Source organism: Cololabis saira, chromosome 16 (genome assembly GCF_033807715.1).
Source record: "Cololabis saira isolate AMF1-May2022 chromosome 16, fColSai1.1, whole genome shotgun sequence".
NCBI classification, from domain to species: domain Eukaryota; kingdom Metazoa; phylum Chordata; class Actinopteri; order Beloniformes; family Belonidae; genus Cololabis; species Cololabis saira.
Window position 1 is genome coordinate 38,887,903 of NC_084602.1, and position 11,826 is coordinate 38,899,728.

The 11,826-nt window shown below is 39.2% G+C and overlaps 1 protein-coding gene across 1 annotated transcript; it reads left to right on the forward strand.

The window, feature by feature from the left end:
- Positions 1-3,204: 3,204 nt before the first annotated feature.
- Positions 3,205-10,874, forward strand: myct1b (myc target 1b). The gene is made up of 2 exons (XM_061743985.1): positions 3,205-3,338; positions 9,959-10,874. The coding sequence occupies exons 1-2, from the start codon at positions 3,284-3,286 to the stop codon at positions 10,459-10,461; spliced, it is 558 nt and encodes a 185-aa protein (XP_061599969.1). The 5' UTR covers positions 3,205-3,283; the 3' UTR covers positions 10,462-10,874.
- The last annotated feature ends 952 nt before the right edge of the window (positions 10,875-11,826 follow it).

Below are 11,826 nucleotides of genomic sequence, written 5' to 3' on the forward strand. Positions count from 1 at the left end.
ATTCTGATTCTGATTCTGAGCTCGGCGGTATCTTAAAACGGAGTCAGATATGATTTCATTCGTCCTACAGCTACAGTTCAGGACCGCTATGGGCCCAAATTCCCCCACAATGATGCAAGACTCAAAGTGTCTAAAAAGCTGTTCTGTCCAGGCCTCTGCATTTGGGTTTAGTCGTTCTTTTTAGAAAGAAGTGCGGTCAATATTACTGCAAATACACAAAATATGGAAATCATTTTTCTCAGATTGAATCTATCACTTAAAAACCTCCCATCCCATAGTACATTGCTGTATTCAATGTAAATGTAACTTTAGTAGGAGCACCTGTACCCATCCACTCTTCCATCCATCCCTTTTTCTGTCCCCCTTAATCCCACGCAGGGTCACCGGGGCCTCTTCTATTATTTCTACAGAAATCCCATTTTATTTTATGTGCTTTGTCGCCACCTGGTGGTCTTTCTTGTTATGTCCTTGTGATTTATGTGACGTTTTACTAACTAGAGCTGGGTAGAGGAGCCAAAAACTTTACTCAAGTAAAAGTACTGTTACTTCAGAATAATATGACTCAAGTTGAAGTAAAAAGTAGTCATCCAAATAATTACTTGAGTAAAAGTAAAAAAGTACTTGGTGAAAAAACTACTCAAGTACTGAGTAACTGTTGAGTAACGTCTGATTTATTTTTTTAACACAACCATTCAAACAGACAAAAGTACAAAATAATCATCTTCAGGCAAATTAAATCAGTAAAATGATAAAATACATTTTAATAAAAAATAGCTTAAATTAAAATAATCTTAAAGTAAATTCAAGTACTTTAATAAATAATAAAATAAATAAAATAATAACAGAATAAAAAAATAAATTAAGCACAAGTAGCACAAAATTTCAAGTCTTTGTACTTTTCTTTTTTAACCAGGCAGAACTAGAACAAACATGAACTCATAGAAACTCTGTGTGTGTTTGAGTCTGTGTAAATGTGACAAAACATGCAAAAACTAACATTTTTCCCAAAGAATCACTCAGTGATGTCATGAGATTGACGCGTACGCGGATAAAAGGGATAAAAGAAAAGTAACAGCTCAACGTAGCCTAATGTAGCGGAGTAAGAGGAACAGTTTCTTCTTCACAAATCTACTCAAGTAAAAGTGAAAAGTATAGTGATTCAAAACTACTCCTAAAAGTACAACATTTCCCAAAACGTTCTCAAGTAAATGTAACGGAGTAAATGTAACTCGTTACTACCCACCTCTGCTAACTCTCCTCCCTTAGGATCAAGGTAAATCATCTTTATTTGTTTCTTTCTTTCTTTCTTTCTTTCTTTCTTTCTTTCTTTCTTTCTTTCTTTCTTTCTTTCTTTCTTTCTTTCTTTCTTTCTTTCTTTCTTTCTTTCTTTCTTTACTTTGTTTCTTTCTTTCTTTCTTTCTTTCTTTCTTTCTTTCTTTCTTTCTTTCTTTCTTTTGGTGACCTGGAAGTCTTTAAGCGTCAGGCGTCAAATTCTCTAAACTGATAAGGAAAGAAGCAGCAGCTCTCACTTCCATTCTCATCTCCCTCAACATAGGAAACACTTCAGCATCCTCTATGACAGGAAATGAGCTAATCCCATCCCAGAATTCCTTGCAGCAACAACTCTCAAAGCAAAGGTCTATTTATTTATTTATGTTTCTGCACAAAGTGATTGATGTAAAAAAAATCTGAGAGTAAGAAAAGTTAGTGAGCAACGTGTGACATTTGTCACTTTTGCAGGCTATGGTTTAAATCTGGGACGGCCCTTAATTTCTTTTTGGTAATAAATAAAACAGTTTAAATTCAACAGTAGTCTTTTCTACAGCCCATAATATACAGGACTGTCTCAGAAAATTAGGATATTGTGATTTTCTGTAATGCAATTACAAAAACAAAAATGTCATACATACTGGATTCATTACAAATCAACTGAAATATTGCAAGCCTTTTATTATTTTAATATTGCTGATCATGGTTTACAGCTTAAGAAAACTCAAATATCCTATCTAAAAAAATTAGAATATTCTGGGAATCTTAATCTTAAACTGTAAACCATAATCAGCAATATTAAAATAATAAAAGGCTTGCAATATTTCAGTTGATTTGTAATGAATCCAGAATCTATGACGTTTTTGTTTTTTTTAATTGCATTACAGAAAATAAAGAACTTTATCACAATATTCTAATTTTCTGAGACAGTCCTGTACTTACGACGGAGTATTAGGGCCAAACTAAGACAAAAAAATGACGAGAATAAAGTTGTAATATATTATAAATATATAAATATAACTTCACAAGATGCTCGATATTCCTCATTTTAACACAGGGAGAAGATGCTCTTCCTGTTCTCATAAATTACCACTTTTATTCTCATAATATTACGACTTTATTCTATTACGACTTTATTTTATTACCACTTTATTCTCATAATATTATTACTTTATTCTCGCAACATTACGACTTTATTCTCGGAATTTTACCACTTTATTCTCGTAATTTTACGACTTTATTTTCATAATATAATGAATTTATTCTCGTAATTTCCAATTCTTTTTGTCTTAGTTTGGCCCTAATACTCCGTCGTATGTACTACTTCTTCAACCTCATAAGGGTTTTTGACTAGATTTAACCTTTAGACCAGACTTTTACTTGGATAAAGGGACATACTACATAAACCAGCGTGTTAACAGAGAGAGAATAGTTGTAAGTTGTGGCAACAGCTCAGTTTTGGAGGATTGCTGTGAGGTTTTCTGAGGAGGAGGGAACATAAAAACAATAGGAGGAAATCCCCACAGAGTCTTGGAGCTTGATGCCCTGCAGACTCTGATCTGGGTGGTCGGTCACAGAGACGCTTGTCCAGAACATTGTCAAGTTTCCAAGGCTTTAACATCACAAGGAAGGCCGCAGTCCTTAACAAGTCTTTCATTTAATCGAATATATTCCCACAAAAAAAGTGTGCATCCAGGTGTATTTGATGCACTTTGAGCGTGGATTGCAGCATGAGAAGAGGCCAATAAGACCTCTGTTAAACAGTATTGATCCTGAGGAAGTGATGCAAAAGGAAACGGGCCCAGCTTCCCGCTGTTGTGTCCCACACAGATAAGCAGCGCATTTGCTAATTTTAAAAGCCAGAGAGGGAAGGAAGCCTGACAGCAACTTTTCCGCCACAGCAAACACGGTGGGGGTAGAACGGAGAGGGAGAGAGTCTTGGAAAAGGCTCAGTGTTTGTGTGTCAGGGCGAGTCGGTGTGGGATAGGCTGCAACACCGGCTCATGGTGGGAAAATGGCACAGAATGAAACACATCCCATTTTGGAAATACTAAAATCATTTAATCTTGGTAAGTTGTTTTTTTAACTAATATTTTCAAGGTTTATTTTGCCTTATTTAGCCAGAAAATCCAGAAAATTGTACTTAAACTGAAAACAAAAGATCAATAAAAAAAAGTAATCATACTTACTGCTGCCTATGAATCACAATAACCATATGAATTACAACCCAAGTTCATTTTCTAATAACTTAAATGAAAACATTTGTATAACATATATGTATAATATCTATGTATGTTGAGTAAGGTGTTTGGAAATGTAACAGAACTTGCATTGTTAGAATTAGATCGCTGCAGGAGTTCAGTCTCTTCTTGAGTAAAACTCATCAGAAACACTTTAATAGCGCTAAGAAAGTCTCTCAAAAAGTCCAAATCAACTTTAATGTCAGCTTTGATTTGTGTACAGGACGCGGAGATTATTTCAAATTCCATTTGAGTAAGTTAAGAACAATAGAAGAAGATGAGGACAAAAAAATGACAACACATAAAAGGCCTGTATGTGTGTGTGTGTGTGTGTGTGTGTGTGTGTGTGTGTGTGTGTGTGTGTGTGTGTGTGTGTGTGTGTGTGTGTGATTTTGAGTTGTTCTAATGTGGAAATGTGCTGCGGAACATTATACACACTATAAACTTCCTCAAAAATATTGCAAATGCAAAGAAAACAGGCATTCACCCTGACCCATTTTTTCCCAGACAGTGTGAAACCAAACTTAGGTCATATTTGCTTCCTTTCCTATTCAGAAGAAGCTGGTAGGGGGTGCTATTTTACTATCTTACACTTGTAAGGAGGTTAAAGAAAACAATAAAACTATATTTCAAAAGGCATTTTCAAACAGCGATTGCTCCAAAAAGACGCCCTCTTCATCCCGCCTCCACCTCTTCATCCCGCCTCCGCCCTCCTGCTGTGCATCTGTCGTGTCCCACAAAGGCGCCATATTCCCCTCCCATGGTATAGCTGGGAGGGAAAATGTCAAAAATCATAAAGATCGTGCACTTGGTGACGGGAAGTTTTTTGATATTTGGCATGGTGTGTATGGACATAAGGTTTTCAAAAACCACCGCAAACAAATTGGGACGTCCCCCTAGTGGCCGGTTTGCAGAAAATTCAAGATGGCTCCTGCCGAAAAGACCAAAGGTCATATCTCAGCTTCTCTTAGTCCTAGATTGTTGAATATTGTCACTTTCTCTACTTTTTTGGTGCTAAGAATTCAATTCTGAGATACATTTCCTATTTCAAGGTCATGTTGAAGGTCAAATTTAATTTTCAAGGTCATTTTTTTCCCAAAAAACTCCATATCTCTAGAATTAAGACACATAGAAAGATTATATTTGGCTCTAGACCCATGTTTTCACCGCCAAGGAATGTAATTTTCTGTTTATTGGACAGTAGTGTCAATAATCTCACTGGGTGAGAAAGTGGCCTTCATTCAGGTTTAAGATGAACAGAACCTCAGAACTAAGTCACAGTGAAAGAATAGGATTTTATTAAAATTAAAATAACACACAAAAAACATCAGCTGTGCATGTTTAAACTCACTAAAACCTACAATGCTGCCTCTATCGCCTCGCTTATTGATTCATTTTGAATTTTCTGCAAACCGGCCACTAGGGGGGCCGTCCCAATTTATTGCGGTGGTTTTTGAAAACCTTATGTCCATAACTAACACCATGCCAAATATCAGAAACTTGTCACCAAGTGCACGATTTAAAATCATGAAAATCGTCGATTTTCATGAATTCCCTCCCAGCTATGGTGTGATTTTTCAAAGCCTTCTGCAGAACCTCTCCTTTGGGGTCGACGGTCGGCAGCAAGCGCCTAATGAAGTCGTGTCTGGTCACTTACTGCTTTATTTAGTTGGTGCTGGATCGATGAAGCCTCCAGCTTCAGCTGCCGGAGGCTCCTCCAGTGCTCCAAGTGAACTATAAAAGTAAAAAATGTGCCCAGTCCAGCCGGTCTTGGTCCCATCTGCATCCCTGATGCAGTGGACCTGAGCACCGCTGTCAGACGGTCTTTCTGACAGCTGATCAGAGGTGTCTTCAGTATTCACATTCATTACTCAGGTAGAAGTATAGATACTAGAGTTTAAAAATACTCCTGTAGAAGTTGAAGTATCAACTCAAGTTTTTTACTCAAGTAAAAGTATAAAAGTACTGGTTTCAAAACTACTTAAAGTATAAAAGTAAAAGTAATGTAAGGGGGAAAAAGCCATTAAGGACAAAAGCCATTGAAAATGAATGTATCTTAGTATAATGTAAATATATTAAAGATCCATATATGTGTACTATTGAGCATTAACATGTGTTTCAGAGAGCAGCAGATATGATGACTAGTTGCCTATAAGTATTGTAATGGTGCAAAAAGTCAAACTTCATGTTCATGTTATCATTTATCCTAACCTTTATTGGAATGTACATCCAAGTTTAGTTGCAGGAATCTGAGGGAACGGATGTAAGAACAAAACTGGACAAGAACATCTGAAACAACCACAACCAAATTCACTCTATCCGGATGGAGCAATTTAACTGGATAGTTTTTATTAAAGGCCAAAATGAAATAGAGTAACGAGGCTGTTTTTAAAATGTAAAGAGTAAAAAGTACAGATAATTGTGTGAAAATGTAAGGAGTAAAAGTAAAAAGTCGTCTAAAAAATAATTACTCCAGTGAAGTATAGATAACCAAAATTTCTACTTAAGTAAGGTAATTAAGTATTTGTACTTTGTTACTTGACACCTCTGTACAGTTCTGCCTTTGTGCGAATCACATACAGCACGATGGGCCCGGAGGTGTGACTGGGGTCATAGAGATGATGAAAACCTGTATTTGTAATGATAATTATGTCCAAAAAAAGCAGCATATGTGGAGATTTAATCCACTTTGACAACAAATGTCTGAGAAAATCACTGATATTATGCAAATCAGACCACATCTTCCCAATAAAGGGTCCTTTATTACATATTTGCTGTAACTGTATCGTTTGAGAACTGGCATTATAATAAAAAGGAAAGAGCCATGGCTACGCTTCCTCTGCCGCATCAGCAGCACAGTCGGTCCTGTTCTTTATCGTAGAGATACTACACGACCAGTGCACCCACACACCAGGTACGGTGATGTAAGGGTTTATGTAACGTCGCTTCCCAGTATAGCTGTTTGCGGCTTGAACAAATCAATTCCCCAGAAGAGATTTGTTTTCCCTTAAATAAACCTGGCAACTGTGTTCATGCACAGAGTGTGTTTCTGATGTGAAACGCAGCTTAAAACACCGTCTGGAGGAAATAGTTCCCCCCGTTTTTAGGACAACAGATCCCTCCTCCCGTCTTGTAAACATTTCCCTTAGTACTTCCCCCTGTGATCAACTGTTTTTTATTATTTTGTTGATGCATACAATTAAATTGAACAGTTATGGAAGGAAGTAGGAAAGGGAGTAAGGAAGGGAGAAAAGATGGAAGGGAGGAAAGAAGGAAGGAAGGAAGGAAGGAAGGAAGGAAGGAAGGAAGGAAGGAAGGAAGGAAGGAAGGAAGGAAGGACGGAAGGACGGAAGGAAGGAAGGAAGGAAGGAAGGAAGGAAGGAAGGAAGGAAGGAAGGAAGGAAGGAAGGAAGGAAGGAAGGAGGAAAGGGAGTAAGGAAGGGAGAAAAGATGGAAGGAAGGGAGGAGAAAGGAAAGAAGGGAGAAAAGGAAAGAAGGGAGGGAGGGAGGAAGGAATGAAAGGAAGGAGAAAAGAAGGAAGGAAGTAGGAAAAGGAGTGAGGAAGGGAGAAAAGATGGAAGGAAGGAAAGAAGGAAGGAAGGAAGAAAGGAGAAAAGAAGGAAGGAAGTAGGAAAGGGAGTAAGGAAGGGAGAAAATAAGTAAGTAAGGAAGGAAGGAAGGAAGGAAGTAAGGAAGGAAGGAAGGAAGGAAGGAAGGAAGGAAGGAAGGAAGGAAGGAAGGAAGGAAGGAAGGAAGGAAGGAAGGAAGGTAGTAGGAAAGGGAGTAAGGAAGGGAGAAAATAAGTAAGTAAGGAAGGAAGGAAGGAAGGAAGGAAGGAAGGAAGGAAGGAAGGAAGGAAGGAAGGAAGGAAGGAAGGAAGGAAGGAAGGAAGGAAGGAAGGAAGGAAGGAAGGAAGGAAGGTAGTAGGAAAGGGAGTAAGGAAGGGAGAAAAGATGTAACGGAGGAAAGAAGGAAGTAAGGAGAAAAGAAGGAAGGAAGTAGAAAAGGGAGTAAGGAAGGGAGAAAAGATGGAATGCAGGAAGGGAGAAAAGAAGGAAAGAAGGGAGGAAGGAAGGAATGGATAAAATAAGGAAAGAAGGAAGGAAAAGCAAAGAAGGTAATAAAGGAACGAATGACGGAAGGGAGGTAGGAAGAAAAAGGAGTAAAGGAGGGTAAAAAAGGAGGAAAAGAGGAAAGGAAGAAGGAAGGAGAGAGCATGGCAGGAGGAAAGAAGGATAGAAGAATTGGGCCATTTTGACCCAAAGACAGCACAAGGGTTAAAAGCGGCAAGACATAATTAAACAGTAAATAACAAATAAAATGAAATAAAATGATAAGAAAGTAACAAAAAGTACAAGTTGTTAAAAAGTAAGGGCAGTAGATCCAGCAGGTTCATCTCATTCTTACAATGGCAAGAATTGCGTTTCAATACGGTCAAAATGTACAAAGACCGGGTCAAATACAGTATTACAAAAGTAATCTGTGCCGATTCGTGCGGTGAATCAAACCAATTTGACAATTCTATGTCACAATGCCTGCTTTCAGTAACACAACAACAGGACAAAACAAGCAAGACAAGAAAAGCAAAAAATAATAATAATTGATAAATGTGCAGTCAATATTCAGTTCTTTCAGTTTTTCAATGGCATGTGTCCATATTTTTAATGTCCTGGGAAAGTTCCATATGTAGAATGTCAATAAACAGATTAAACCAGTGACATGTTGGTAGATCGTGTGGTGGTTTCCATCGAAGAGCAAGCATTTTTTTAGCGGTTTTTAAACCTGCCAGGTACACAACTTTTTCTTTGTATATAGAGGGTCTGCATTGACGTCACTTCCCCACTGGACCAGCCCCCTTACTGACCACCACTGTGTGGCAAAACATCAGCAAAAATGGCTGCAACTAGTGGAGAAGACGGGATAACAGCCGATTATCGGCTTAAATTAGCGTCAGTTGGACTTGACAGTGACCCGTACAGTTACCCCAAGAACCAGTGGTCCATGGACATTAATATTTGGTACAGTTACCCCAAGAACCAGTGGTCCATGGACATTAATATTTGGTACAGTTACCCCAAGAACCAGTGGTCCATGGACATTAATATTTGGTACAGTTACCAAGAACCAGTGGTCCATGGACATTAATATTTGGTACAGTTACCAAGAACCAGTGGTCCATGGACATTAATATTTGGTACAGTTACCAAGAACCAGTGGTCCATGGACATTAATATTTGGTACAGTTACCAAGAACCAGTGGTCCATGGACATTAATATTTGGTACAGTTACCAAGAACCAGTGGTCCATGGACATTAATATTTGGTACAGTTACCAAGAACCAGTGGTCCATGGACATTAATATTTGGTACAGTTACCAAGAACCAGTGGTCCATGGACATTAATATTTGGCCACGAATCGAGTTTCCTGATATTTATATGTACTTAATTTCTACACCGGGGAAATACACGAAGCAAAGCTTGAAGGCTTACAAATGTCTTGACGCTTGGTCCGACTTTAAGGCAGGATTTGTTGGCGAAATTAAAGTGATGAACTTTATGATTTGACTGTTTAACGTTAGCTACCCAAAAATCCAACATTACCTGATACAAAATGGGAACCGCAAATCCACGTTCCGGTGTCTGGAATCCAGTTGTTTCTGTGAATTGCAGTGATCCATTTGTCTCTCTTAAGCTTATTTTTCGTCAGTCTGTAAAACGATAACTCCGATTTCTTGCTAAATCTATGAGTACAGTCGATCGCACAACAGCTCTTTCCCATTTTAGATGTTTTCCAGTTGCTCAAACTGGAAGTTTACGCTGACACGCCGAAACCTACGGTGGGGGAGACCCGCCATTGCTGAAAATAAAAGTAACGCTACAAATAGAAACAAACGCCGCTGCAAATAAAATAAACGCTGAAAACAAAAAGAAACGCTGAAAATATAAAGAAACCCTCATGCAAAAAAAATTCAAAAACGACGCAAATAAAAAAGCCACAACGGAAGTGAATTACCGGGGACTATTTTTGCTGATGCAACAGTGTTTTTTACGTGAGAGGAGAAGAAGACGAAAAAAATGACACGTAGCGACGTTGAACACTAACCTTTTCGCTTATTTTCTCGTTCGTTGTTCTTCTTATTCCTCGCTCTTCTTATTTCTTCCTTTTCACTTACATCCTCTTCGTCTTCTTCTTCTCCTTTCTCCTGCAGCGGCGTTTATTATTTTATTTGCAGCGGGGTTTCTTTATATTTGTAGCGTTTCTTTTATTTGCAGCAGCGTTTGTTTTTATTTGCAGCGTTACTTTTATTTTCAGCAATGGCGGGTCTCGGCCACTGTAGAAACCCACTGTGAAGTCGCATCTGTGACGTCATGTGCATTCCCTCTATTGTAAATTTAGCTGAGAGTCATCATTAATCAGGAGTACTTCCCCTTCTTTCTCCCCCCCCAGGTGACATGATCCTGGCCTTCTGTCTCTCCATGCTGGTGGGGCTGCTGCTGGGCGCCCTGGTCTACATCCTGCTGACCTGGGTGTCGAGGCGCCGGGCCACGGCCAGGATCACCCGGCGCTCCCAGAAGAAGGCCAGAGCCTCAGGAGCGCGCGACCCCGCGGGCAGCCAGATGGGCCTCTACAGGAGCACCTTCCTGAGCGTTTACAGAACGCCCTCCCTGGAGCCGGTGGGCCCGCTGGGGAGCAAGCCCGCCTCCGAGAACTCCACCTTCCGCCCGCTGCACAAGAAGAGCCGGCCCGGCCTGGACATCCCGGACGACACCCAGGTGACCATGTCGGACGACACGGTGGCTTCGAACTCGTCCGACTCCACGGCCCTCGTGCCGAGCAAGAGGAACTCCTTCTGGCTGGGAAACAACGGGCTCAAAGGGTTCCTCCCGTCACAAACCCCGCCGCCGGCGTACGACAGCGTCATCCGTGCCTTTGAGGAGACTTGCACTTAAAACTGGTAGCCTTAGCACAACGACTGAGCTTCTGGGATTACAGTGGACTTCAATTTCTGTACCAGTTTTGCAGACCCCTCTAAGTGAAGCATTTTCAGTTTCATTTCAAAGAAACTCTTCCTCCTGTGCTTTACAGTTATCATTTTTTTCCTCAATAAATTGCTTTGCTGTTTTCTCGTCACAAAATACCACAAAACAGCCAAACTGAAAATATCACAATCACAATTACAGCTCAGACTGATGACGATATCGATGATGCAAGCATGCAAATGTTTAAAAACCGTGCAGAAAAAATAGGAAATATACCGTATTTTCTGGACTATAAGACGCACCTGCATATAAGCCGCATTCACTCTGTTTTTTTAAAAAATAATTAAAAAAAGATATACAAACCGCACCTGCATACAAGCAGCATTCACTCTATTTAAAAAAAAGATATTTAGCCGCAGATATTTCTGTTGTTAGATTAGATTTTTATTAAATGTACAGAAGGATTTTGAACTGTAAATGATGTACATGTTTGTACCTAAATAGATCTTTCCTAACAGTATCTTTTAACACGGCAGCAACTTTGCTGATTAAAACGGGACAGAATCAAGAGAAAATAACCGGTATTTATTTATCTATTTATGTGTTTGAAATCTGCTTCTACTTCTATCTGCTAAAGAAGAAGTAGCATATTCTTCTTTGCATTTATTTTTTCTTAGTTTTGATTCTAATTCCGGTTAGAGCGCCCCGAGTGGTGGAAGAAAAATCCACAGAATCGAAGCCTTTGCATAAGCCACATGGTTGAAAACCTACGGTATGAAAAAAAAAGCAGCTTATAGTCCAGAAAATACAGTAATTCAGAAATCCCTCGTTTGTATCTGATGCATACATTTGAGGTTTGGGGGCCAGAAGCCTGTTTCAAAAATGTTGCTTCACGGTTCAAAATATTAACTGGAACATCTTGCAACCACTTGGGTTCATTGGAAATTTAAATCTTAAATTTGGCAATAAGCAATAGCATGAAATTCTAATGGAAACATTTGGAAACTATCAGATTTCTCGTTCAGATTTAATAGAGTGCTTCTTTTGTTTTTTCTTTATAATGCACCCAATGTTTTCATTGGTTTGGGACGGCTGGTAAACCAGGTCAGACTCTTTCTACAAAGCTACGTCATATTACAACATGGACATTTGTGGTTTGCAAGTCTTGCTGAAATAAGCAAGACGTTCCTTAAATGGCAACCAAGCAGACGACCCCCCCCCTTTTCAGCCATGACTTGCAGAAATTTGCTTCGTCTCAGTACATGAACTCCACTGATATCGCACTTTTCTCGTCTTGCTGTTCACTAAAAGCGCTTTCACGTAAACACATTTGTT

Coding starts and splice junctions, on each gene's coding strand:
- myct1b (XM_061743985.1), top strand. CDS start 3,284: ATGGCACAGAATGAAACACATCCCATTTTGGAAATACTAAAATCATTT. Junction 3,339..9,958: donor ACTAAAATCATTTAATCTTG/GTAAGTTGTTTT, acceptor CTCCCCCCCCAG/GTGACATGATCCTGGCCTTC.